This window comes from Cryptotermes secundus, unplaced genomic scaffold (genome assembly GCF_002891405.2).
Source record: "Cryptotermes secundus unplaced genomic scaffold, Csec_1.0 scaffold250, whole genome shotgun sequence".
NCBI lineage: Eukaryota > Metazoa > Arthropoda > Insecta > Blattodea > Kalotermitidae > Cryptotermes > Cryptotermes secundus.
The window spans coordinates 2,543,860-2,570,571 of record NW_019738873.1 but is presented as its reverse complement, the minus strand read 5'-3'; the positions used below and the strand labels follow the sequence as shown (position 1 = coordinate 2,570,571).

The 26,712-nt window shown below is 40.5% G+C and overlaps 3 protein-coding genes across 5 annotated transcripts in view; 2 read left to right on the top strand and 1 right to left on the bottom strand.

Moving 5' to 3' along the window:
* The window catches only part of LOC111871112, a 44,285-nt gene extending 32,776 nt beyond the window's left edge, over positions 1 to 11,509 (top strand). The window contains exons 9-13 of the mRNA XM_023863941.2: positions 1,382 to 1,504; positions 3,036 to 3,205; positions 6,365 to 6,630; positions 7,685 to 7,789; positions 9,896 to 11,509. Of these exons, the coding sequence (XP_023719709.1) occupies positions 1,382 to 1,504; positions 3,036 to 3,205; positions 6,365 to 6,630; positions 7,685 to 7,789; positions 9,896 to 10,049 (818 nt within the window). The 3' untranslated portion in view covers positions 10,050 to 11,509. The remainder of the gene's footprint in view (positions 1 to 1,381; positions 1,505 to 3,035; positions 3,206 to 6,364; positions 6,631 to 7,684; positions 7,790 to 9,895) is intronic.
* Positions 11,510 to 14,785: 3,276 nt separating this feature from the next.
* LOC111871113 (plasminogen receptor (KT)) lies at positions 14,786 to 21,562 on the bottom strand. Of its 2 annotated transcripts, none has more exons than XM_023863943.2 (5): positions 21,413 to 21,562; positions 20,919 to 21,026; positions 19,089 to 19,219; positions 17,803 to 17,912; positions 14,786 to 17,010 (listed from the first exon to the last, which is right to left on the bottom strand). In XM_023863943.2, exons 2-5 carry the CDS (start codon positions 21,018 to 21,020, stop codon positions 16,871 to 16,873), a joined length of 483 nt encoding a protein of 160 aa, XP_023719711.1. In that variant the 5' UTR covers positions 21,021 to 21,026; positions 21,413 to 21,562; the 3' UTR covers positions 14,786 to 16,870. The 2 variants fall into 2 exon arrangements, with proteins under 2 accessions (XP_023719711.1, XP_023719712.1); XM_023863944.2 differs by lacking the exon at positions 21,413 to 21,562 and adding an exon at positions 21,211 to 21,395.
* Positions 21,563 to 21,957: 395 nt separating this feature from the next.
* Positions 21,958 to 26,712, top strand: part of LOC111871141 (sorting nexin lst-4) — a 36,683-nt gene continuing 31,928 nt past the window's right edge. For both annotated transcript variants that reach the window (XM_023864009.2, XM_023864008.2), the window contains exons 1-2: positions 21,958 to 22,474; positions 22,816 to 22,977. In XM_023864009.2, the coding sequence (XP_023719777.1) occupies positions 22,406 to 22,474; positions 22,816 to 22,977 (231 nt within the window). In that variant the 5' untranslated portion in view covers positions 21,958 to 22,405. The remainder of the gene's footprint in view (positions 22,475 to 22,815; positions 22,978 to 26,712) is intronic.

Below are 26,712 nucleotides of genomic sequence, written 5' to 3'. Positions count from 1 at the left end.
TTAATACGGTAGATATTATATGTTACTACGTCACAAACACAGAAGATTTATATGTCAAACATTAGAGTTATTTTCATATTCGCTTCATCCGATGAACTTGTTTTTATAAGTTTTGTATTTTCTTGATAAGCGTCTTTTTCAACAGGAGTAACGTATTACGTGTATATCTGAATAAGATCCAAAAGTTTGTGACGATGGTATATTAATACAACTCTTGTGTTTTTGCACATTATCGAGAGTCCTGTTTTTATTTTAAACAACGTTTCGGAGACCGGATTCTGTCTTCCTCTTCGGGTGGAACCAACTCAGTTGGGCTCAGTGGATAGAGCTAGTCCCTATCTCCAGACACCAGCATCAATATAAGCCAAGTATAAGCCAAGCACAGCACAAGTCATCTGCGAGAGTTAAGAGAAAATGTTAAAACATTGAAAAAATCTACACGTATGAAGCCTAGCACCAGAGTAGTATCAGAACAGAAGTCATCACTAGAGAGATAAATTCTGTGTATGTTAAGGTAAAGTTGTCCCTGTGCTTAACTAATTAAGCTCTATGCCATGTAGGCGTATGGGGAAGTGGATGTATAGTTCCACATTTTATTGACCTCGGCACTAGCTGGAGGTGAGTGGTCAGTTTCACGCTTCGGCCGCTTTACCCCCGGGAAAGAGCCCCCCCACCGTTTCCACTGGATAGGACGTAGGGTGGACCCCAGAGCCTGTCTGGATGACGTGGAGAAGAGAACATTCTTGCCAAACCGGGACTCGAACTCCAACCCCTCCATCGTCCAGCCCGTAGTCAGTCGCTATACCGACTGCGCTATGCTCTATATGATACTAACATAAAACAGAGTTTTCACACTCAATCTGCACCGGACGGAGTTGCAGTTTTCTGACTTCTGCCGCGATAATGGGAGTCCAGATGGGGGAGATGTCCACACTGGGTTGACTGATCGCATGGTGCAGCAGAGGCATGTGGGAGGGTTCCTTATTTTTCTTGTATGTACTGTAAAAACTGTACGGTGTTTTAAATAAAAATTGGACGATGGATAAAGTCCAGAAACACAATAGTTGTAGAAACAGATCTGCTTTACAGGCATCAGTCTTTCGCTTGTTTTCACACGCGTTGCTTTCCTCGTGCCATTAATTGCGATTAACGAATCGTTAATTGCATACAGAGAGACGATAGAGGTTCAGAGAGACCCAGAACTACAAAAAGGGAGGACATGCTTCGAACTGCAGCAGCAGAGCTCATTTTCAGGACTCCCCAGTAGCGATGTAATGCAGAGTCAAGTGTAGATGTATCTCCTTGGAAATTCGGAGAGGCCTTTGATACTAGAAGATTGAATCGTAATGAATTACTGATCAGTGTGAATATCTGATTGCAGCGCCACCACCGACACCCACAGCTAGTGATGAGTCTGTCCAGCCAGGCGTCATTTTGTTAACAACTGGAACAATAGTGGCCGTTGTATTGGTGGCTGTATTTGTGAAGAGACGGTACTGCGACGGTGAGAGCATATGTAACTGTACATTTTATTGTTGTAGAAAAGTTTTACTGCGTCTGAATTTTCAATGTTGTCCCCCGACCTTACCGCGACAGATGTCCAGACAGCACGGTGACAGGGAGTAAAGCACTGTTGCACAAAAAGTCCCGGTAACCCATTCGGTATAGCGATGGGCTACGTACTGGATGGCCTGAGTTCGATTCCTGGCAGTGCAAGATTTTTCTCTCCCACACAGCCTCCAGATCGACTCTGGGGGCCCACCCAGCTTCCCATCCGACGTGTAAGGGGGTTTTTTCCCGGGGGTAAAGCGGCAGGAGCTTGAAGCTGACCACTCACCTCCATCTAGTGCCGAGATCAAGAAAGGTGGAGCTATACTTCCACTCCCCCATATGTCTTCATGGCATAGAGCTTAAGTAATTAAGCACAGGGACAGCTTTATTTTCAAAAAGTCAAAGTTACATTGCGACTGACGGTCGGTCAGTCAGTAAGTCTTGGTTTCGAGCCCCATCTGGGGCTCAAGACTAGATATTTATTACTGTTTGACAGTTACGGTTTTGTTTTTTGTGGGGCGCTCTCTCTGATCCCAGCACGGACCGCACAGAAAACGTCTCTTCCATTATTACGTGTTCTGTCATTACCGGGAAACAACGTGTCCACAGAGCTGTTCCCTAGCAACGGCTCTTTTGTCGCCTGTTTGCATGTCACAATGCATACAAGCAAAATGACTGTGGTCTCTACTGACACCTTGTGGAGGCAGGTTTGAATATCTCCACCGTGACCTTGCGAGTCTTAGAAGCAGAAGAAAAGGAACCCAGTGCCTGGGGGTATAACTGGGCCACCTCGTTCCTGAGCGATAAAAATATGGAGACCTGGCCCTCCAGGTGGGGGGGGGGGGTCTCGAATCTGAGACAGCAAATTTGATTTGGTTCATCCTGGTCCGTCACACTAGAAATAGTATAAATGAATATCAACTCCATCCCAGGTGACTGATAAATGTTTTTTCTCCTTTTTTAATACTCGTACGAGTACTACATGTGATTGGTCATTATCAATACATACATACTAACTAACTAATAATAATAATAATATATACATATTTTAGTAATTTCAGGCATATCGCTGTGGTTAAAGGCTAAGATTTTATATTCATGACATTGTAAATAGTATTGTCTGTATGTATTGATAATGACCAATCACATTGTAATAGTAGTTTCCGCAAGTATTGATATGTCCTCCTGAAGATGGTCGCTCCGAAAGAAACATGTCAAGGATGAAAAACATTTATCAGTCACACTGGACGGAGTTCATAATCTTTTATAGTGAGACAGTAAAATTTGGCCTTTAGTGCCGCGGGACTCGGATCTGAGAGTGACTGCGCTGGCGAGACCAGCAGCAATTGTAAACGAGAGATTCATCTTCTCATCAGAGACGATGTTACGTACGAACTATGAAAGCAAGTGTTCAGTCGTGAGTTTGAAGGGGCTTGTCGCCAAGGCGAGCCGAGGTACGTGTAACCAAGCCGAACATGTTGCAGATCCTTTCCGACCGGAACCAGTGGACACAAAAGAACCAGAAGCAGCCTCCCCATGGCCGAGCAGTCCGACCCTTCAGAAAGTATTGCTGCTGTATTCCAGGGACTGCCCACAGTTCTGTGAGGTCGCTCGGGCGCTGGGACAACTGCTCCAGAGTTTCGGGAACTTGAAAGCAAGTACTCGTGTCTGCCTGTGTTTCTGCCCGTCTCCTCCGTGACATTCTGAAATCATGTGCTTTCTGTTTCACTGTTTACGCTGTCATTACGCGAAATATATCAGTGCATTTACGTAATTTGGCGAACTATATCCTGACAGAAATTGCCAGCAGAATTGAAGCTGAGATAAACAGTCGTCATTTGTAGTTGGTTAAAAATGCAGTAAAGCCAAAATCGAAATTAATATTGACGCCATCTTGTTTTCATGCCGTTCCAGTAATATTTTTGTGCAGTGATGCACATTAAATTTACCCCTGTGCGTAATTAGTTAAGCACTAATCCATGAAGAAGCATGGTGGAGTGGACGTATAGCTCCATCTTTCTGTACTTGGTACTAGAGTGAGGTAAGTGGTCAGGTTCACGTCCCGGCCGCTTTACCCCGGGGATAGATCCCACGGTTACGACTGGATAGGTGACTGGGTGGGCCCCCAGAGTCTATCTGGACGCTGTGGAGAAGAGACAAATTTTGCACTGACGGCAATCCAACCCGGGCCGTCCAGCCCGTAGCCCATCGCTGTACCGACTGAGATATCGGGACTCTTGTGCACCGGGTGCCAATATTTTCAAGCCACGGCACACCTCGAACTGGCTGTACTTTGTCACTTCGCCAAAAGATCATTTTTATAGGGATCATTCGCAAGTGATGTCCAATCCTATAGCAGGTGCGTGGTATAACAGCCACAAGGTGGCCTAAATCTTAAGGCCTCGTCTATGAACGGCTCAAAATAAATAAATTCAAACGATATTTTACTAACACAATGAAAGGCCGCGCCATAGCTCAAGCGGTTAGTCGCTGGCTTCCCACCACGGCGGCCCGGGGTCTATCCCGGGTCTGATTAAGTGGGATTTGTGGTGGACAAAGTGGCGCTGGGGCAGGTTTTCTCCGAGTACTTCGGTTTCCCCTGCCAATCTTCATTCCAGTAGGCCAGAAGTGGCCGCAGTACAATGGACTTAGTCCCACCCCACTAGCAATAAAAAAAAGGCAATGGAAGATTTGTGCTTGACGGACCCCCACACAGCTTCTCCATTTCGCTGTCGAACTGTCGACAAACATTCACAGTTCATCGGTCTCCAACTTCTCTTCGTGTTCGCTTTCTACAAGTCTTAAAAGGAACTTCTGAAATTGTGAAGCGCCGCTTTCCCAAATTTTTATAGTCAGCATTGAACAAGATCACTTCCCTCTTTATCCTGAACATTTGTTCGCCCGCCCATCTTTCAACATTCTGCACCATTTTCTGGCAGTTCCTTCATTCATTGCCCTTCGGCCGTAAACCTCCGCGCATAATTCACTATGGATTTCCGCGGCACTCATGATTTTAGCGTGAAGAAAGAGGATATGTTCCACCTGAAGACGGAGGCAGAATCCACTCTCCAAAACGTTGTTTTTTCAAATAAGAACAAGACGAGTTTCTGAGAGAAGTAACCACCACTTGAAAGACAGAGAGCGCCTCGTAGAAATGTTTAGACTACCGGCACGACAGGGGTGGCGGAGAAGTTGCCGCATCAGCCCGGCGCTCAGTATTTATACTTAACGAAATAAACAGATACGCACAGGCTGATAACCTTTGTTGAATCCTCTTACAGACTTGTTTGTCACAAATGCCATTCCTTCTCCGAAATGAGGTTTCAAGTTCGAACAGTGGCCAAGATGCGTTAATCTCAGATTGTGCGTAGTTTCCCCGTGGCTTTAATATGCCACGGTCATTTCTCGTTCAGGTGACAGAGATTTTCGGTGATTGCATATTTCGATATATAATAATACAATCTCCAAATAACTCTAGCAAAGGTACTACCTTAATTGGACTTAAATTTGAGGAAGAAACTAGTGAAATGCTACATTTGGAGCATAGCTCTGTATGGGGCTGAAACATGGACACTTAGGGCAGTAGATCAGAAACATCTGGAAAGTTTCGAAATGTGGTGTTGGAGAAGGATGGAGAAGATCAGTTGGACCGATTATGTGAGAAATGAAGAAGTGTTAATTAGAGTCAGTGAGCAGAGGAATATCCTACACGAAATAAGAAAACGGAAGGCTAATTGGATTGGCCATGTTTTACGCAGAAACTGCCTTCTAAAAGAAGTTATTGAAGGAAAGATAGATGGGTGGATAGAAGTGACAAGAAGACGAGGAAGAAGACGTAAGAAGATGCTGGATGACCTTGGGGACAGAAGAAGATATTCTCATTTGAAGGAGAAGGCTCTAGATCGCATTAAGTGGAGGAATTGTTTTGGAAGAGACTGTGGACCAGTCGTCTTGACAGATTACTGATGATGATGAGGTGCTACCCTCCCCCCCTACTGGAGCCAGTAAACTTGGTGCTCAGTTTTCAGGAGAGGACTGAACTTCCTCATCAGTTATTCATAGCGTTCTGAAATACCGTCTTGGTGAAGAAAATGGACCCATTAAACACTGGCATACAGAACTCGACATGATACTCCGAATCATTTTAATCGCCGCTCACGAAACGCATGCGCAATTCAACATGTCATACTCGGGTGATTTTATATTGACCAACGTGAAAGCAGGCTACATCTGTGACACCATCTTCACCAGTAATTGACGTGCGATCTGGAAGTAAATAGAAGATCTGTGGCAATAGAGAATATTTCTGAGCAAGTTTCCTCTGTGGCCTTGTCAGAGCAGTCTCGTAAATCTTTCCCTGCAGATTCTCATCACCCAACACTGAAAGAAAAGAGAAACACTTCTTTTTGTCATTTCTAGTTCCTGTGTCAAGGAAACAATGTTGATTTATCCGGCACAGGAGAGTCACAAATCCGAAAATGTATACAATTCCGTACCATACATTCAGAATCCCCTTGTCTTTGTATATCACGACATACAGCCTACAACTTCATGAAATTTATTTAAATTACAAGTTTGTACTTCGGTGAATGGGTATTTATAATTTCATTTTGTGTAATCTATTTATTATGCACCAGAAATCAGCGAGAATTTCCCATGGCAGTCCAACCTACACCCATCTAACTGGTGTGAATACAATAATCTTCCCTCATTTCCACACAAGTCTACTTACTGTGCTCTTAGTCAAGCATGCGCACACACAGCACAAAGGGTGGTAGCGGGGAGATAAGTAACCCCCGGTATTGTTCTCCAGGTGCTGGATCCACTGCAGCAAAATGAAATGGAGCAAGTGTCAGAGAATATTTCGGGCTGGCTGACGCAACATTTGCAGAGTCCAGACGTGAAGCTGGTAATTGTGGTCTCTGAGGGGGCCATGGTAAGGCAGAATGCCCTGCTGAACAACCAACTTGTTCACAATGATGAGCCCCACTTTCTGGACCCTGTGTTCACACTGGCACTGCAGCAGATGCATGAGAGACCGCAGCTGGGAAACGATTACAAGAGGATATTTCCTGTCAGGTAGGCTTTTGTTCTTTCTGTCGATTCTTTCATGAGGGCATGCATACATGATGTAATTATGCAGACTCGTCTATTTATTCAATCATTCATTCATTTGTCAATATATTTATTTTTTTGCATACACTTCCATTCAATTGTCCAATTGTTCATGGGTTCACTTTTGCTTCTGTCCATGTGTCTGGTGGTGGTGGTGGTTGTTTTGTCTGGGTGTGAAACTTGGTCTCTGGCTTTAAGGGAGGAACATAGACTGAAAGTGTTTGAGAACAGGGTGTTGAGAAGAATATTTGGACCAAAGAGAGATGAAGTGACAGGAGGTTAGAGAAACTTGCATAATGAGGAGCTTCATAACTTGTACTCTCCACCAAACATAATTAGAATGATCAAGTCAAGGTGGACGAGATGAGAAGGGAAAGTAGCATGCATGGGAAAAAGAGGAATGCATATAGGATATTGGTGGGAAAGCCAGAAGGAAAGAGACCTAGACATAGGTGGGAGGATAATATTAGTATGGATCTCGGAGACATTGGATGGGGAGGTATGGAGTTGATTGATCTGGCTCAGGATAGGGACCAGTGCTGGGCTCTTGCGAACATGGTAATGAACCTTCTAGTTCCATTTGAGTAGCTGCACAACTGGCAGCTTCTTAGGAAGGGCTTAACTCCATGTAGTTAGTTAGTTAGGGACAGTCGTGTGTTTCCGCTTTCAGTTGATCCTCCAGTCACTGCCCTTCAGCTGAAAGTGCTTCTTCTGCTAATGAAGTCTGTAAGACGATAATTCAGTAGATATTTTTAGAAACTTACGTTAAATTGAAATTACCTTAAGCTTTTTGTCTGTTCCTTTGTCCTCGTGTTCGTTTCTGGACTGTTCTGAACTTGTATTGACTGGACCTTTTTTGATGAATTGCGTTTGTGAACAAATAAGGAATAGAACTGAATTGGTATGTTGTTATTGTCACAATCATTATGTGAATATTATATCGGCTTGTTAAGCCATTGCGCGATATACTTTATATTGGTCATTCCAAGGTTAAATAATCAGCCCTGTAATTCCACAGGTTTGAAGACTTCACGCCAAGCGAGGTTTCTTTATCTCTGATCGTTCCACTGAAGTGTTATGTTCTGCAGAGACATCTGGGAAAAATCATAGCAGAGCTTGGACAGTAAGTTTGCATGGCAATGTCACGCAGTGGAAGTCAGCAACAAAGTCATTATCTGACAACAGGCAAAATATTATGATAGAGGTGAAATAATCCTGGAAATGACGATTCTTTCTCAATTAATAAACAAACTCCGTGGTTTTAGACCGCAAGTGAACTATACCAACCGAGCGACAGCCACTTATCGGCGAAGTTAGTGCCAGCTTTTGCAGATAGAGGGTGTTGTGTGGTCAGCGCAATGACTCCCCACGCCCATTAATTTCAATTTTCTAGGCCAGAGCCACTACTTTCCCATTCGAGTAGCTCCTCAATTATCCTTACGAGGCTGCATGAACCCTGTTCCAGACCCACTACTCAGAAAATCTGGTAGCGCCGGGAATCCAACTCGGACCTCTGGATCTGTAGCCAGGAACTCTGACTACTAGACCACAGAGGCGGTCTTCCCCAATTAATAACATGTTTCAAATCAAGATTATTCTTTCATATTCTTTCTTGAGTTTTGGCCTTAAGACTGAGGGAAATTCACGCATTGAGCGAATATAAAAGAACAACGCTAAATCAAATATTTGAGCCTCCTAGTGCTTGTTTTGAGTGTCGGGCGCCAACTAGCCACTCCTTTTAAAGGCACTGATGTGAAAAATAATGTACTTATTGTTTAATTTCAAACCTCTGAGATGTGAACATTGGACCCTTTAATTACGTACATTTCATTTAAAGTTCTTAGGGGTTAATATTGCATATACTCTGACTTGGAAAACTCATATTGACCCACTTATCCCGAAACTTAGCTCTGTGTGCTATGCAATCCCAGTCATAAAACCGTTTGTGAATCAGGAAACTTTGCTGATGGTTTATTATGCCTATTTTCACTCTGTTATTCGATATGGCATTATTTTGGGGGGTAACTCTTCGTATGCTATCAATGTCTTTCGTTTGCAAAAGAGGGCAGTGAGACTAATAACTGGTGCTGGTAATAGAATCTCATGTAAAATGATATTCACTACTCTAAAAATTCTTACTCTTTCATCTTTGTATATTTATTCACAACTATCTTTTGTGGTTGATAGCATGGATCAATATTATTTTGTATCTGATATACATAACAGAGACACTAGACAGGTATTCAACCTAAATCTATATCAACCCTCAACTCGTTTATCATTATATCAAAAAGGCTCAAATTATATGGGCATGAAACTATTCAATTGTCTCCCACTAAATTTGAAGCAATTATATGAAGATATTAAACGGTTTAAATTAAAATTAAAAGAATTCTTGAGTTGTCACCCATTTTATACTGTGGATGAATTTTTGTATATACTACTCGGTAAGATTAATTGTATTCTGGTTCTATTCTTATGTCTTGACTTAGTTCTTTGCACTGCTTATTTATCTAATATGACTTTTCCACACCCTAAAGTATTTGGATTTTATGGAAATAACAGATGAGTAATAAAAATGAAAAAAGAGCTTGTACTGATGCCTGAAACCTTTAAGAGTTCTTTCCATCAGCTCAAGGAGCATACTGTAGCATGTAGAACCATTGCTGGGTAACAGTCACAAAATATCGCCCACTGCTAGGGCAGCAGACAAGAAGTACAGTATTCGTTGCCGTGGGAAATTATCTGCCTCGCTGCCTAGTGACAGCCACTAACTCCAGCTCCTAACTTGCCCTGCTTATACTGTCTCGGCATGGACCGCATAGAATACACCGTTCCTCTGTTGCAGGGCAATTGTTACATTCTTGTCTGTCTGTGGAGCTGTTGCATAGCATAGCAACGGCTATTGTATAATTGCTTATTTCTTGGTTGTTGCTTAGCAGTGGGTCTACATGCCACACCTGGGACTGACTCTGTCAGTTGCTGTTTGTTGCCTCTGCACATGACACTGCTGCTGACTAAATTAAAGCAGCAATAGACTGCTTCAGCTCCATTCTGATTCACAGTTCATTTGCATCTCACACATTCAGTGTCTGTAATCTGGATTTCATTTTCAGAGTACCATCAGTACTCATGAACAGCTTCGTTTACAGTCAGTGAGAGGCAGTGAGGAGTTCTTGCACAATATGTTAGGGCAATACAGCTAATTATAAACTTCTGTTGGTTCCAGATGCAACTCAGCACCAGAAGCTGGTTATGAAGACATCCGACGCATATGCCCACAGGAAGTGAGCCAGCTGGAATCGGCCATAAGAGACATGAAGTCATATTGTGATGACAATCCACACTACCTTAAGGATCATTTCTCGGTGGTTTCCCGTTAAATTAAATGAGACAAGAATATGTGTACAAGATGACACCTATGAGCATGATTCTCAGCTACAAACTCTGTTGCAATCTGTTGAGACACAAAGTTGAGTGAAACGTCCAAGATAAAACTCTCCACAGTATATAACATCGTGTGATAAAAGCTGGGGATCAAATTAATTTGCTCTAGAAAACATCCTCATAATTAAAAACTTGTGGAAGCTGTCAGTTCCACACACTGCCAACTTTCCCACCGGGGGAAAATTATTACACAGAAGATGTGGGGTGCTCATGGTGATTAGTGGGCTTATCAAGGTTACAGTCATATTTCCTGGATAAGTACCAATGTCGTATGTTCTTCTATCCTGAATACGGATTCAGGAATTTTCTCTAAAACTGCGAAATCTTGTCTGTCAAACTAGATGACAATGTATCCCAGAAGACAGTACTGTTTTCACATAAGAAACTTGCGGTCCTACAGTAGCCATGGGGTCGTGTTTCTTAGGTTATTAGGCTTGATGCCTAGACATAAAAGTGACATTACTTGCAGACACCCCTTCCACAATTTATCTTGTGTTTTATTTATAATGAAATAATCCACTATCCACATGCTTCAGCAGTGAATCCAACACAGTGGTTCGGAAGATACAAAAGGTGTATTATGAGATGGAACTGTCAGATTAACAAGGAGCTACCTGAGTAGTTCTGCGGTAAGAAAGTACAGATTTGTACAGTCTCAAGAATAACTGATTGAGGTTTCAAATTTGGATGCTCAGTTATATGCAATGGGTGAACAGTGAAACCAAAGTCAGGTGAAGAAAATTCCTTGACGCACATCAAGTTGTGTGGTACTGTTCTAATTACTGAAAGAGTTCAGACTAGATATTGATCCATTTAGCTTGTATTCATTACAGGCTTGTGTTTTGTGACAATTATTGTTAGTTTTATTTTGCTATTTATCACATTCATCCATTGTTTCATGAAAATAATCAAAAAATCGATTTTTTTAAAAGCCAAGTTATGCATCTGCATAAATATTTTCCATTTAATACAGTGGTACTTGTTTTGTCTCATCAGGAAACTATTCCCACAAATTCAAGAAACCATGTGGTGCATAATTCAGAACTGTACAATGAGTATGAGATCTGAATTACCAGACTGTTAAGGAGGAAAGCAAAGCCAAGTGCTGTGTAAGTATTCATCATTATATGCGAGTGTCAAAATTGTAATTTAATTTTAATGCAGTCAACTAATTTAGACTGATTTCAATCAACAGCACTTGCTTGTTGGCTAGCAGGAAGCAGGGAGAAGGTAAAGCAGAGTGTGGTGTAGGTGGCAGAAGGGGAATGCAAGTGAGGAAGGGAAAATTTTGCCCAGCTCTGCAACCTCTTATGCACACCTACTGTTTATTTCTTTTAAATCCGCTTAGTGGGGGGTGGAGTCCAACTGGGTCCACTCAGCACGGCGGCCACTGATTGGCCTATTATAGCATGCCCCAGGTGATTATGATGATGGAGAATTTGGTGGAATGAGGATTGGGAGACCTGGGATTGAACCTGGGCCGCCGCAGTGGGAAGCCAGCGACTAACCGTTTGAGCTATGGTGCGGCCACACTTACTGTTGCATGAGAAGCCAGAGATTCAGAAGCACCTAAAAATTAAAGATTTTTTTAAAGAAATCACAGCCCGCAGATGTACCACACGCCTCTGGTGACACTTCACTGTCAAATTCAACGACCATAAATGATAAGCTCAATACTGCTAATTTCTTCAATAAATTCAGTTCCCTTCTGCACCACTGAAATTTCTGCTTCATCATCTTCATATCACCACATCACCCACTCATCTGCTGTGAAATTGGTGAGTGTTAATTTTGATTGCTCCTTTATTATCAATCAAAACTGTTCATTTGAAAGCTGTTTAACAATTTTTAAAATAAATAATCTTAATATGTTACTTAATGTTCAAGACAGGACAGACAGAATTTGCATGTGTGCACACCCCCATGTGAGTGTGTGTGTGTATTTGAAAAAGAGAGTGAGTGTGTTATTAACTAATATCAATTCCTTTAACATATTTTAAATGAGAGTATCTCTGAACATTTTACTTTACAGTACAAAAACAAACAAACATGAAAAACAGTAATTAAATACAATACTAAAATTGTATTATGCTTGCAGTCCAGTAAAATATCCACTAGAAAACAGTCTTTAAGAACATCACATATTGTGGAGTTGACTGTTACTGAAATAAAGGTTTTGTGTTGACAGTGTACTATGGCCATGCCACTTCATCTGCATTAAATTACATGTGAAAATAAAAATTCAAGAGGTGACATAAATACATGGGAATGAGCAGACAACAGAAAAGTAATAAAATAAAAAGGTAAATTAGTCCCTGTGCTTAACTAATTAAGCACTACACGATGAAGGCATATGGGGGAGTGGACGTACAGATAGAAATATTGTTTTGAAGTACTATTTTCTTAATGAAGATTATATAACTTGTAAACAGTGTGACAAAACACCAAATACAGGTTCCAGAAAAACTGGTATGATGGCTGCATAAGCCAAAACGCATCTATTACAGTATCATAATTAAGTGAACACGGTATTTATAGAATTAACTGTATTATTACATACATTTAATTGACATCACAGAACTGAAGAGTTTTGTTTTCTGAGATGTGATGCAATCTACGGTGGTAGATATTTACCAGCGTTTCAGGGGAGAATGCTGTCTCTTCCTTCAGGGTCTGAGAAGACAGCAATCTTCGCAGTCACTGCTGTGTGAACCTCACACACCACAGAAATATTGTCAACATTAAACCCACTAACAATAAATATAATTTAAAATATATAAGAATGTAACTATACAACAGAGCTATAGTTGTCTTCAATTTCAAGAACATTTTCAATACTGAATAAGAACACTATCATTATTTCTACAGAGATTGATTAGTCCTCTTAAAAGTGAAGATGGCAGTAGTCAATCTCATTCACCATATTAACAATTTAGTGTAAGAATACACATAAGACACTGCAATGAATATCATAGTGACATGATATGGACACACTGGCCCAATAATACCAATAACAAATTGAGTTCAGATGATAATTCCTAAGACTTAATTGTCTTTGTTGCAGCCATCACACAATAACAAGAAGCACTGTTTGTTGGTATCAAGTAAAAATTGAGTCGTGAATAATTTGTCTCTAAAATCAGCATAGCATGGCCTGAGACTAGCCGCTGAAGGATCCATCCATTAACATTTCAAAGTGCATCACAATAATGTGGCTCTGTGTTAATTACTTGAAGTTAATTTCCTATGGTTTTCAGAACAAGAGTTCACAGTCCTCAAAAATGCAGGGATTAATTCTATAATTTTCCTTCTTTTAGATCTGCCAAGAATATATATATATATATAAAAAGGAATACTACGACCATTATCCTTTCAAATTAATACATTTCACAGAACCTATAAGGAATGTAGCCAAGCAGTCTAAGGTATGAACTGTCTTCCTCGTTCTGATCGTGGGTTCGAATCCCACACAAGGCATCGATGCTTGGTGTGTGTGTATGTGTTTAGTCTGTGTTTGTGTTGTCCTATGTTTAGGTAGACTCCTTGCGATGAGCTGATCACCCGTCCAAGGAGTCCTACCATCTGTAAAAATGATCAATGAAACTGAGAAATCAGCCCTATGCTTCAAAGTGGTAGCAAAGAGGAAGAAAAATATAAGGAATATCTGCTGTGTATGCTGTTCTACTATTCTGTCCACAAATGGGTTCTAAAATATTGTCCTGGACAAGCATCAGCAACCTCACAGCCAGTGAACTTTAACCCTAAGGAAATACTGGCACCATGAAACTTTTGTATAGGAAAACTTCACTCAGTATCTTTATTCCCATATTCTACTTTTTGTGCCATCTAGTGAACACACAAATTCCAAACTAGATCTACAAAACATAAAGTTGTCCTTATGCTTAATTAGTTAAGCCCTATGACATGAAGACATATGGGAAGTGGAGGTATAGCTCCATTTTTCTTGACCTTGGCACTAGATGGAGGTGAGTGGTCACCTTCACACCCCTGCCGTTTTGCCCCTAGAACCCACTGGATATGAGGATGGGTAGGCTCCAGAGTCAGTTTGGACATTTCAGAGCAGAGAAAAATCTTGGACTGCTGGGAATTGAACCTGGGCCATCTATCCCATAACCTGTCTTTATATTGACTAAGCTATCCTGAATCCAAAGTAGATCTATGAATGACCAAAAAAAGATACAACCAACAAAATAAAAAACTGAAGACTACTAGACAGTAAAAATGAATAAAAAAAATCATAAGGAACCAACTATAATGACAGAAAGTGAAACAGCCCCATAAGCTATGCAAACAAAGGAGAACAAAATTATCTCAGGCATGCCATAAAAGAAAAAAAATGCCTCCTTAAGAGGAATGTACATAAGAACGTGGCAGCAAAACATGAATGGAATACACTGTCACTGCTGTCAAAAAGAAAACAGCAGATCACCAGCCTCGCAATAACACATGCAGGCAAAGGAAAACCCATGCTCATAATGTACAAATAGGATTACAGTAGAATGTCCAATGAAATTACAATAATACAATACCCACAGTCCAGCCAAAGAACAACAAAAACCATAAAACAGGTTATAAAACAGAGAATATACCATAATCCCCATAACCAAAAATGAAATTTTCAGGGAGCAGTCTGGTTCCCACATGGCTGGACTTCAACTTTAACAGACCACATATTACCCTCATGACATAACATCAGAAATAAGTTCGTCCATTTGCTGGAATTCTGTTGAGCTCTGGGACTATACAACTTTCGCTTAGCTGACCAGCAGCGCTGGTAGTCAAACTAAGGGGTAAGGGAGCTTTGTTCAAATAAGGCACTGGCTAATGTGAGATCTGTATCAACATCCACATCAAAGGACCTCATAACTTTGAAAGAGGGACACAACACAGATCCAAGCATCTTGACTGGCATTTTCAAATTCAGATGAGGCAGATGTGTTTCTCAGAAAACTCCAATCGTGTATCAATTTAAATTTACTGACCTCTTTGTATAAAAATTTCAGATTCAAATTCATCTCAAGCAACTCTGCTGCCAACTCAGGTCTAACATTATGCCATACCCACAGTACCAACCACAAGAGTGCAGTGTGAATTAACTGTGCTACTAAAAGTGAAATATTACGGCTTCTGCCATGACTGCTATGTGGATCTTACCCTTAAGAAAGAAATCAAAGTCTAGAAAACCTTTAGCTATCGAATGTTTTTATTTATCGCAATTACCATGCCCAAATTACCTGTGTAGGTATAGATTCTGCCTTATGTCTCTTTAGCCCAAATAAGATTTGTGGGCCAGCTGTAGCATCAAACTGCAAAGCCTACATTATACAGCTGGAAGTATGATGTGGGGCTCTCTTTAGGGTACAATTACCACTGGAAGTGAGCCTGTTACATGAACTTAGTTCATCTGATGGAAAGTTGACTGTGTTTATGTGTACGTTACTTTATCTTTACTTGTAGACCATTATTCTGCAGTACTGGCCTCAATATTTAGAATCATGGTATCCTCTAACAGCCAATCACAAGTAGACTTTCTTTTGCAAGGCAAGCTTACATTTTTCTTTGCAAATTCCACATTTTTACATAAAACTATGGAGATTATTACATTTCTTAACATCACTTGAAACTGTCCAGCAAAGGGATTTTAAATTTCTAAATATTCCAAACTAATAGCGTTAACTATATACTTTCTCAGTATATTAAGCTGCTGGGTCTAGTTTGCAGCATACGTTTCCTTCCTTCCCTTTTCTGAACTGCCCATTATGTTTCACCATAGTTAGATCTAAGCTTGAATATGCTTCTGTTGTTTGGAATTCTAATACACCTACTTACTACTGATGTCAACAAATTGGAACACATCCAGCAGAAGTCTACAGCCATATGCTTTAATCATGTCTTTCTACATGTCCATTACAGTGATGTTTATGCTTTTAGAGTACTTAAAATTGCACATCTTATGTACCTTGTTGCACTGGTCCATACTCATGTTTACCTTGATTCTAAACTCTGTTCTTGCCTGTTGTAAACTGTTGGCCTTCAAGTTCCTCCTCAGTATATCGAGACTCTTCTACGTTCATGCAAAATTGTCCTGCTACTGATGTTATCTGTCAGGACACTAATGAATATGGAACCAAAATGGTTTCTCTTCATATTTTATATGGTACTTGCATAATTATTAAAATGTTAACTGAATTTGATATGAATCTATACGTACTTCTTTCTCATTGCATAATGGCAGCACTAATTCAATTGTTATTATTGTCTAAATGATACAGTTTCCTTCTTTTGTCTTCTGTTTGTGTGTGTTTTCTTTTTCTTTCTTTCTTTCTTTTTTGATCTTGATTACTTTATAATTTGGTCTTTGGCTGTTAAGTAAAGATGTAAATGATGAAAGAAGTGAACTGTTGTTATCATTGCTGTTTGTTTGTTTCTTTGTTTTGTGTGAGGTGTGAGCACCTATAAATGCCATAGGAAAGTAACTATGATTCCCTGACCTTCAATGACATTTATCTGCAGAGCAATCTGAAAGCCAGAAGTATGTTGTGAAAGTATGTGATGTTGAGCATCTTCAAGGCCAATTATCACTGAATGGTGTCTTACAGTGAACACACACAATTCATGCCATTCTCTTGAACTAGTAAAAACATTTAGTAAAAATGTCAGTATTACTTCTGGTTCCAGACTAATGGGACACCTGTGTTAACAAAACTGTCTCTATATTCTGCATCAGAGGTTTCGTTTATAGCGGAGGCACCGATGGGTGAAGTTTCTTCCTTTCGTCATTGTCCAGTCTGGCTTGATCAATAGATGATGCTGATGGTAACCCACATGGCAACTCCAACAGATCCATCTCAAACTGCATTATGTTTTCAGCCTCCGCTGCGGACAGATGTAGAAATTCATAATGTAAATTTCAAACCATGCTGAATACATGTCTCATGTACTTACAGTGAAACATATTTAGTTATGATATGTTTATTAACATAGAAAATTAAGAAATCATAAAATTGCATATACTAGGTACAATGTTCATACATTCTCAATGTAATAAATGTAATGCTGAAATATATGAGTGTAAACACATGGCAGAGTTTGCAAATTATATTAAAACATTCAACTTCCTCACCATGAGACTCGGGGGGGGGGGGGCACAAGATGCTCCAAAAATGAAAGCTAGAATCAGCAAGGAGCTGTATAAACAATCCCTGAAATGCTAGGTTAATGTCCTTCCAATGAGCTATGCTTTCTTCATACATATACTTTTTTATTAGCGGTAATATGGGCTGGAGTCAGGATAGGGACCAGTGGCATGCTCTCGTGGACACAGTAATGAACCTCTGAGTTCCATAAAAAAGATTTCATAGCCTACAATGAGGTGAGGAGTTATAATTAAATGAAAGATTCCATCCAAAAACTTACAATTCTTGAGTACCTGAGTGACTGTTTGCTTCTCAAGAAGGATTTGGCTCCAAGGAGTCAGTCAGTCATGCTTATGCCACTGTATGTGTCATGAAGTCCTCCTCACACATTATGAAAACAAATGCTCATGGAACATAAGCTATGCTGTAGCATTTTTATGGAAGAACAAAATAAAATCATGAGATGGCCAAAAACAGTGATCATAACGGGCTTCTGCATGCTACATCTGCCTACAGCACAATATGTACTCACATCTAATTCTGTGCAATTTGTTTCCATAAGCCATGTCTGCTTGATAGGCTACAACAAATGACAAAGGCAGTAAAGGTGCGAGAACTCCGGGCTTTCTTGTACGACGAAACCTTGAACAAAATAATGGAATGGAACATGGCAAAAAGCTGAAACAAAACACTTAATATAACCCACCAAAAATTGAAATGATACATACATATTGGATATGAGGCTCTCACAGCTGTGACTATGAAGGGTCCTATTATCTGGGATGTGATGCCACACAGTCCGGTAAATCGTCTACCAGGCTACATGACATCACATCCCAGATGAGTCTGAGTCTCATTTTATGACCGATGGTCAGTCGGCCAGTCTGTCTTGGCATAAAGCAACCAGATTTTTATTACTGACTGTTACGGTCTTTCTTTTTTGTGTGCGCCCTCTCTGATGAGAGGATAGGTCTGTCTTTTGCATGTGCCAGTGCAGTCTTTTTTGGGTCTGAGTCCTTTAGTACTAGAGACCATATATTACTGTATCAAATTTGAGATTTTCCTTTTTGTCGCCTCCTATGATTCACAGGATCACGGTGGAGGTATTTGAAGCCACCTCAACATGGGTGACATCTCAGATGTTAGTACACTCTAGATATATATAACAGTCCAACGGTTCCCTAGTCTGTTTAGTCAGCTGTCAGCGGCACCCTATGGCTAGTTGATGGTCACCATATAGGTCCCCCAAAGCTCCAATAGTTTCCACTGCAGCCTGTTCACTAGGGACTTCAAGGTGCAGTGCTGCATTTTCCATCTCTTCTGGAGTTGGTTCCCTACTCTTCAGACAGGCCTTCATCTGTCATCATCAGGCCCTAATTTATGTCATTATCTCGTGGCCGGCTTCATCTCCTTTAGGTTGGCATCCGTTTCTTCTTGCATGGCCTCTGTCCTGGCTTGGTGGATATCCATCCAAAGATGACAGTACCTTGAAGGACCTCCAACTTCTTATTATTGGCCTCTATCTTGGTATCCATCTTTCATTTCTTTTCAAAGGAACATGTTGCTTCCACCTTCAGGGTCAAAGAATCAGCGAAGGAAGTGAGTAGCAAGCAGAATGAGCTGAGTGAAATACACTGTATGGGAACAGGCTGAGCCAGAAGCCCTGAGCAAAACAATAAGTGCAAAGAGAAGAGTGAAAAAACTGAGGCCCTTAAACAGAACACTACATCTAGCTTGTATGGGGAAACTCTTGAAAATTATGACCATTGCACTGAGAACATTAAACCTCTGACAAAGAATGACAAACCCCTTACTTACCCAGCTATCATCCCCAGGGCAGCCAGAACATAAAATGAGCCAAACCAGTATAGGAGTTCTCTGGCCCGAGCTACCTGCATTGCCATCATTCTCTCACGCATCTGATTTTGCATCTGAATCTGGCGTTCTACCTGGAAAATAAGAGACACAAATTAAAACCACGATGTCTTGTGCACAGCACTGCCTGCTCAGTTGCAGAAACAACATTTAATCATCATAGTGCTAAGACTGATCTGATCTGAGGAAACAAACAGCATAAAGTGCTGCCATTGTGTTTGTACTTTGCATCTTATTCCTATCATAAGATGCATTCCTTACTAAAACAGCAGTCCGCAACCATCACAACAGTGGGCTTGAAAACAAGCAGACAGAATACAACTGCGGAACGATGACAAGTTTCTTGGTGATATATGATCACTGGGTCACACTACTGAAATGCAGCCTATAAGTTAAAGGACCATGTATGAAAACCAGGAGCTCCACAAAACCTACATTACTTTAAGGAAGAATCATTTCGGTCTCCCTGCATTTCCTCCCAGGAGTGCAGTCACGATCCATCTGTAAGTTAGCATGTCAGATGGGCTGTGTTCAAGTACAGTTGCTGCTTCAGAATGATTGATCCTGCTACTGGAATTGGGTAGGGAACAAAAAGTAATGTTCTGTTAATATGGACTTTTGGTGAGAACCATAAAAAATTCCAGAATCTGTCACATGAGTGTTCACAATGCACACTCATGACTGATACAGATTGACAGAATTAGACAGATCCTCAGTCTAAGTGAAGGTAGCTATATCTATTCCTCCACTTCATGGACTGATTTCCAGTCTTCAGTTTGCTCTCAAGGCATCCAGAAGTGTAAGACCCTTCTTCACTCTAAGTTTCTGAATGAGCCAGCTCTTCTGATCAAGAGGAGGGCCCATTACAATTTGCAGTGTCAGACCAGGAATAATCCCTTACTGTAACTGCATATGCCAAAGATCAGGGACAATCCATATCATTATTGCATATGTAAAAACCTCTGGCAATGGACACAAAGAATTGAATTTGGAATGTATGGCCGTATGTTGACCCTTCCATACCCAAAAATGACGATGCCGTACAAAGTCAAAACCTCACATTTCACAAACACGAGTTTGAAGAGGAAATGCTTTCCTGTCCCTTTTCCCAATTCTCACATACACAGACTGGTCAGAAAGGGTAGACTGAATCTCTTCATTGGTTTCCCCATCCAAGGAGCCAGTGCTCACTTTCATTTCCTTATTGCTGTATTCCTTCAAGTTTATTTCTAACCCATACAGATTCCCAACACTTCAGAGCTGACAAAGCCTTGAATGAGTGAAAATGGCATGATCATGTGATTACAAGTTGATCATTTCAGCCTAAGTGGTAACCCTCGTAGGGTCAATATAAAAAAAAAATACTCCACAGCAATGAACACAATTCCAGTTGCATACTTGTCATCCAAAACTGAAAATGGACACTTCACAAATCCAACTCAAATGTGCTACCAATTAGCTGACCCCTCAAAGTGATTAATTTATGCTCTTCATATATGGGTGTGATCAACTGTGTTCCAAAAGTTACTGTACCTGGCTGTTTTCTTCAATAAATGGAAATTTTCATTCTATAAATATTTGGAATATATGTTTTAATGAAATTCTGAAAGTTCTCAATTCATATAAACATCATACATTGCATTTTGGAGAGGCCCACAGAACAATGAGATTAACACAAAACTTTGGTTTGAAGACACAAAATTTCATTTTACACAAGGGCAAATACACACATCATCAGAGGGCAATGCAAATGGATGAACTGGGTATACATACGGAGATTTTATTCATTTCAGTAATGAATTCTTGGTTCTTCTTTAGATTCTCTTCCATTGTCTTTGAGAATATGCTCCCCATCCTGAGTGCTGACTTGTGCATTCACATCTAAACAAACAACATGTAATAAAAAAATATCCAGAACTAAACGCAACACTGTATATAAATTTACTTCACTTCTTTTATGCAAAAGTAATTCAAGAGTCTTTGGATAAACTGTGTGGGGCCCATCCACTGTCCTTGAAAAGGAAACAGTGTGGACTAGTAACATGAATTCACATTCAGACAGCACCTATGCATTATGCAGGAAATGTACACAGGAGGAGAAATCCTTGTACCACTGCTCTCTATCTCTCTATGTCCAATGTTGACTGGACACAGAATTGAACCCTTCAGCTCCGCATGGTTAGTCAATAGATACTAGGAGGTATTCTGTTTGGAGGCTATGAATAGATCTAAGTTTACATAAACACAATTCAAGACATGAAACATACGAAAGGAAAATTATGAGAAGCCTCTGAACCGGCAACAATGTTGTGCTACAGCATGTAGTGTAAGAAGTGGATTTTCGAGTCACGATTGGCTTCCCCTACGCAACCAACCTCCACCAACGTCGATATATTGCTAAAATTGTACAGTGATTGGGTCACACAAATGCGATTCGATATATATGCAATAGTTGTATTGTGATTGGTTCTGACGGTTCTGACCGTTCTGACCGTTCTGACTGTCTAGTCCGGTCCGTCTGTGTAGAGATGGCAGCAAATACTTTGTGCCCCCCCCACCCGGCAGTATGATATTTACAAATCCCTGGCCGCCTTAACCGCCTTAACCACTGATCGGTAAACAGAGACAAAATACATTCGTCTATAACTTTCAGCGACATGATAGAAGAATGAATTCCATTCATCACGGTTCCCTTAATAGTGATTTTACATTATAATGTTACATGTTACTTTACTGCCATCTGTGAACATGTAGCGAGTTGAAGCGAAAGCATGCACTTTGGTCGGAGGGGGGAGCCGGCACTGTCAACATCTAACAGCTGATTGCAACTAATTGCTATCTTGCATTGTCATCCCGGTCGTCCCTGCGATATGCTACATAAATAGCTTATTTGTGATTTACGTCAGTAAGTGACAAGTTGCTTTGTCCATATGTGTGACTGTGTAATCGCCCCCTTGAACTTTTTTATAGATTGTATGTGAGATACGTTCTTTTAAAAAAATGTATGGATTGTTACTTTAATACCTCCGTTAAGGTGAAGTAATATATTAAAGAGTTCTACATTTAGCAGCAATAAGCCGTTGATGTTATTACATCAAGTGTTATGAGTGGTGAATCAAGTTGGTTTATATTAATTGTGCGTATATTTATCAACGAAAGTGTCGAATACTGAGTATTCGTAGTCATACTAATAGAATTTAAAGCTTTATGACGTTTGAATCATTCATTTGGAACTCGCTTCTCAATGACGTCATGCACACATGAACATCTCTGGTTGTGAGATCAGTGTCAACAGTCAAGTGTCAATTGTCAAAATGGCGGGGTTTCGGGTGAGTTAATGATGTGTGTTATCATGCATGCAGATATATGTTGTGATTGTGAATGCTGTAATGTAAAGCAGGGTTTTATGTGCTTGAGTATCATTTTTGGATTCTCCGTATTTTTTTATAATATTTCGAAATTATTTTCTTCCAAAATTTAAAATTATGTTTATTGACACGTAGGCTTATGCTTCTGTACATGCAGTTTGTGTTGGCAGTAGATTGACATAACGATAACTCCATGGTTTTACATAAGAAGTGAAAATATTTGATACAATACGTGTTCATTAATTGCCACACTCATGGACGTGTGAATAGCTACTGTGGATGGATACTGTTGGATACTTCAGGTGCAGGCACTGTATGACTTTGCTGGGGAACCTGGAACTGCGGAACTGTCCATCACTGCAGGAGAGGTGCTCACTGTCACACGACAAAATGTTGGTGAAGGATGGTGGGAAGGTGTTAATCAGGCAGGTCAAACAGGCCTCTTTCCTGCTGCATATGTGCAGGTGAGGTTATATATCTGTAAACATTTAAATCAAGTTACATAATCACAGCGGCCTCCGTAGTCTAGAGGTAACGTTCCCACCTCATGACTCGTAGTACGCGGGTTCAAATACCCGGCGGAGGTCGTCGAATTTTTAAGGACGGAAAAATTCAGGGAACAGGTCCTCCGGGAGGGACGTTAGGCTGTGTGTCCCGTGTCGTAACTTTGCGGCGCGTAAAAGAACCTTATATCCCCAAAGGGGATCACTGAGCCAAATTCCAGGATGTTTCCCGCCCAACAATAGTCTCTAAGGCCTCTGATAGAGGGGGGAAGCATTATAGACACCGCTAAGCAAGTGGCCGAACTCGCTTGCTCGGCGGGACTGATGGTACGCACCATTTATCGGTAGGGTATAGAGACTGGTAGAATATCATAGAGGGAAGCACAATTTATCAAACTGGTCGCGGTGCATGGGGAAACCCACCCTCTCTAAATAACTAACTACATAATCACTCCTTCAGGACAGTTACAATGTAAAGCAACCCAGTATTTGAAGGAAATTGACTCTGAGTGTACTCAAAAGAAGGAGCTACTCTGCTTGTTAGGTATGCTTTTGTTACAATGGAAGAGCAGGTGAGGGTGCAGTGGTATCAAAGTATATTAAAGTTAATACTTGCTGGCTGTGCAATATGGCTAAATTGTTAAAGAATTTTGTTGACATTTTATGTGAGGTCTAGGAGGGCCAAGGACAAGTTATCTTCACAGCAGCACACAGACAACTTTGAGAAAATAATCTCTTATGTGGTTGGACCAGTATTTCACTCTCACCCACTATGCATGGCTCACCTGCTAGCCCAGAATTACTATTTATTTTTTAACTTTTTAACCCGAGGATGGTTTATTGGTTGAGTGTGTTAAATTGCAAATACTCAGAAGGAAGTTTATTTCCCCATATTTTACATAACATAAAGACCATACATACTAAGGACTTAAAAAAGTTGTGTTGTGTCAGACACCACCGCACAACCAGTGACCGCCATGAAGACTTCAAGACAAATATAATCTGCTTGTTATCATTAATTTTGTATGGAGCAAAAGAAGAGACGCCTGCGTGCAGCTGGTTGTGCGCCATTTGTGCCCTTCGTAACTGTAGTTTGTAATCTGAAATGTGCATATGTTCAGGATTACAGAAACATAGAAATAATCCATAGGTACATATGTACATTACCTTAGTTAGCTTTATAGGATAAACCTGTTCACATAAGCAGTACAGGTTGTTCCAGGAAAAGACTGGAATGCCATTTCTCAGATGAGAAGAAGTTTCATGGACAGTCAGCCATGTCAGGTCTTATATCTTGGATTATGACTTTGAAAACTTGGATGATAATGTAGACATCAAAAGGGGTTTGGGGGAGTATAAGAAATAATTTCAAAATTTCCATCAAAGAGAGTTTAGGTTACCCTGACCCTCTCGACAGGATTTATGGGAGGTGAATAAATGAAATGAAATGAAATGAAAGCAGAACTCAGTGGTTTGTTGAATATTCAAAATCAGCAGATCAAAGAAGCATGCTATTCTGGAGTGATCACACAGTTTTAACAATGTAAAATGTGAAACTAATAGAACATTCAGGAGGAACAACAGCAACAAAAAAAGAGTATAGTTGAATGACAAAATTATAGATTTATTACAGTCAGAAAAAGTACTAGTAATTTCTATAAAAGCTTAAATTTATTAACATTACAACCTTGAAAATAAGATGACAGTGATAATTTTAGTAAAAATTCTTAAAGTATTTTGAATAAATGGAAACATTATCTTAGCCATGTGTTAAATGTGCATGGGATTAATGATTTTATGAAGACTGAAATGTATGGAGCTGAATCATTAATACTTGATAGATTTGAGGTTTTCATGGCGGTGACTGTGAAAAATGCTGTTGTCTGGGATGTGACGCCATGCAGATCTTGTGTGAAACGACATTTCAGAGGAATGTATCATCTCCATCTTCAGGGTAGAGAAATCCATGAGCGAGGAACAAGCGTGAGCAGGCGGCTGCAGGAGACGATACATTCCTCCAGAACATCGATTCACACAAGATCTATGTGGCGCCACATCCCAGAAAACGGCATTCTCCAGTACTACTTGAGTTTAGTTTTGTTGAAGTAAAAGGTGTAAATTGTCTGTTATTAATCAGATCCCAGCAAAATTGGCATGAACAATAGGTAAACATTATGGTCTGAAATCTAGAATTGGATTGAGGAAAAACTGTCATGGCAGTGGAAAATTCTTGTTTTGATTAAGATTATAAGAAGGGCAATAAAACTGACTACAGAACTCTTACTGATTTTTAGGCTGACAAGGCAGCAGCTCCCAGTCTTCCCTGTAATTATCTATTTGAAACTTGAACCTATATGTACACAGAATTAACCCACCTTACACAGTTTGACTCTGAAGGTGGGGGCAGTATTACTCACATGCTCGCAGTATAACAACCAAATTACAGAACTGAGATGTGCAGTGCTCTTACCGCCTTCTTACAGAATTTTATCCAGCACTTGTAGGTCAAAGCATTCTGGATCATTAGTGTGGATTCAATGAGACACATCAGTTTGTAGTCCATGCTGATAATCTGGACTGGAGATGCCATCCTTTACACCCAGGAATATTCCTGGTACTCATTTCTGTTAGAGGCTGAGTTGACCCAGGACCATAGTGAGGCTGGGAGGATTAGGTAGATTGAAAAATCCAGTGACCTCATCGAGAATTGAACCTGCGACTTTCTGGCTTGTAGCATAGTGCCTCAACCAACTACACTACCACGTGCCCCAGTCTAGAGTCAGTATGGAACTAATGTTACAAATTTCATTTAAATAGAAAGAGAACCATGGAAGTTCAAAATGCATGTCATTTTTACATTTTCTAAGGCAAAATTTGGATACCCTTAAGAATTGATCCCACATCATGTTATTAGACTGTTGATTGAATGCCTCCACTTTGAAGGGTTTACAGTGGTCACAGTTTTTCTTAAAACCTTGGTTTTGACAACTGAAGTCCCCCCCCCCTCCATGAACGTAATGTCTGTTGTTGGTGGGGATTAGTATATGAAGATAGGTAATAAATCCCCACAAAATGAGGCAGAATTAAAATATTAGGAATGATGGTAACAAATCAGATTTATGTGTCTTGTGAAAGTGAGGAACAAATAACATTCAGCAATTTGGTACAGAATATTTTATCTACCTGTCTTCTGTCCAGAAACGTAAAGGTTAAAGTTTATGCAACCCTGTAATTGTGTCTTTTGTTTTGTATGGCCTTGGAACTTGGTCTGTCACCCCAGAGGAAGGCTATAAATTGAGACATTTCAGAACAGAGACTTCAGGAGAACATTAGACCTAGTTTTTTGGGGGTGGGGTGAGATGTGAGTCCACTTGGTACGTCGGCCACTATTTGGCCTATTGTGCCAACCCTGATTGATGGCGATTGTGGAACAGTTGGTGGAATGAGAATTGGTAGGGGAAACCAAAGTACTAGGAGAAAACCTGCCCCAGTGCCACTTTGTCCACCACAAATCCCACATGACCTGACCTGGGATCGAACCTGGGCTACCATGGTAGGAAGCCGGCGACTAACTGCCTGAAGTGTGGCACTGCCTCTTTGACCTAAGCAGGAGTAGAGTGTTGAGGGTGGAGAAAATTACACACTTGTGGCACTCACCACGTGAACGTTATTTGTGATGGTATTAAAGTAAAGGAG

Coding starts and splice junctions, on each gene's coding strand:
- LOC111871113 (XM_023863943.2), bottom strand. CDS start 21,020: ATGCACAAGTCAGCACTCAGGATGGGGAGCATATTCTCAAAGACAATG. Junction 17,913..19,088: donor GCCCTGGGGATGATAGCTGG/GTAAGTAAGGGG, acceptor ATTTTGTTCAAG/GTTTCGTCGTACAAGAAAGC. Junction 17,011..17,802: donor CAAATTGCACAGAATTAGAT/GTGAGTACATAT, acceptor ATCTGTCCGCAG/CGGAGGCTGAAAACATAATG.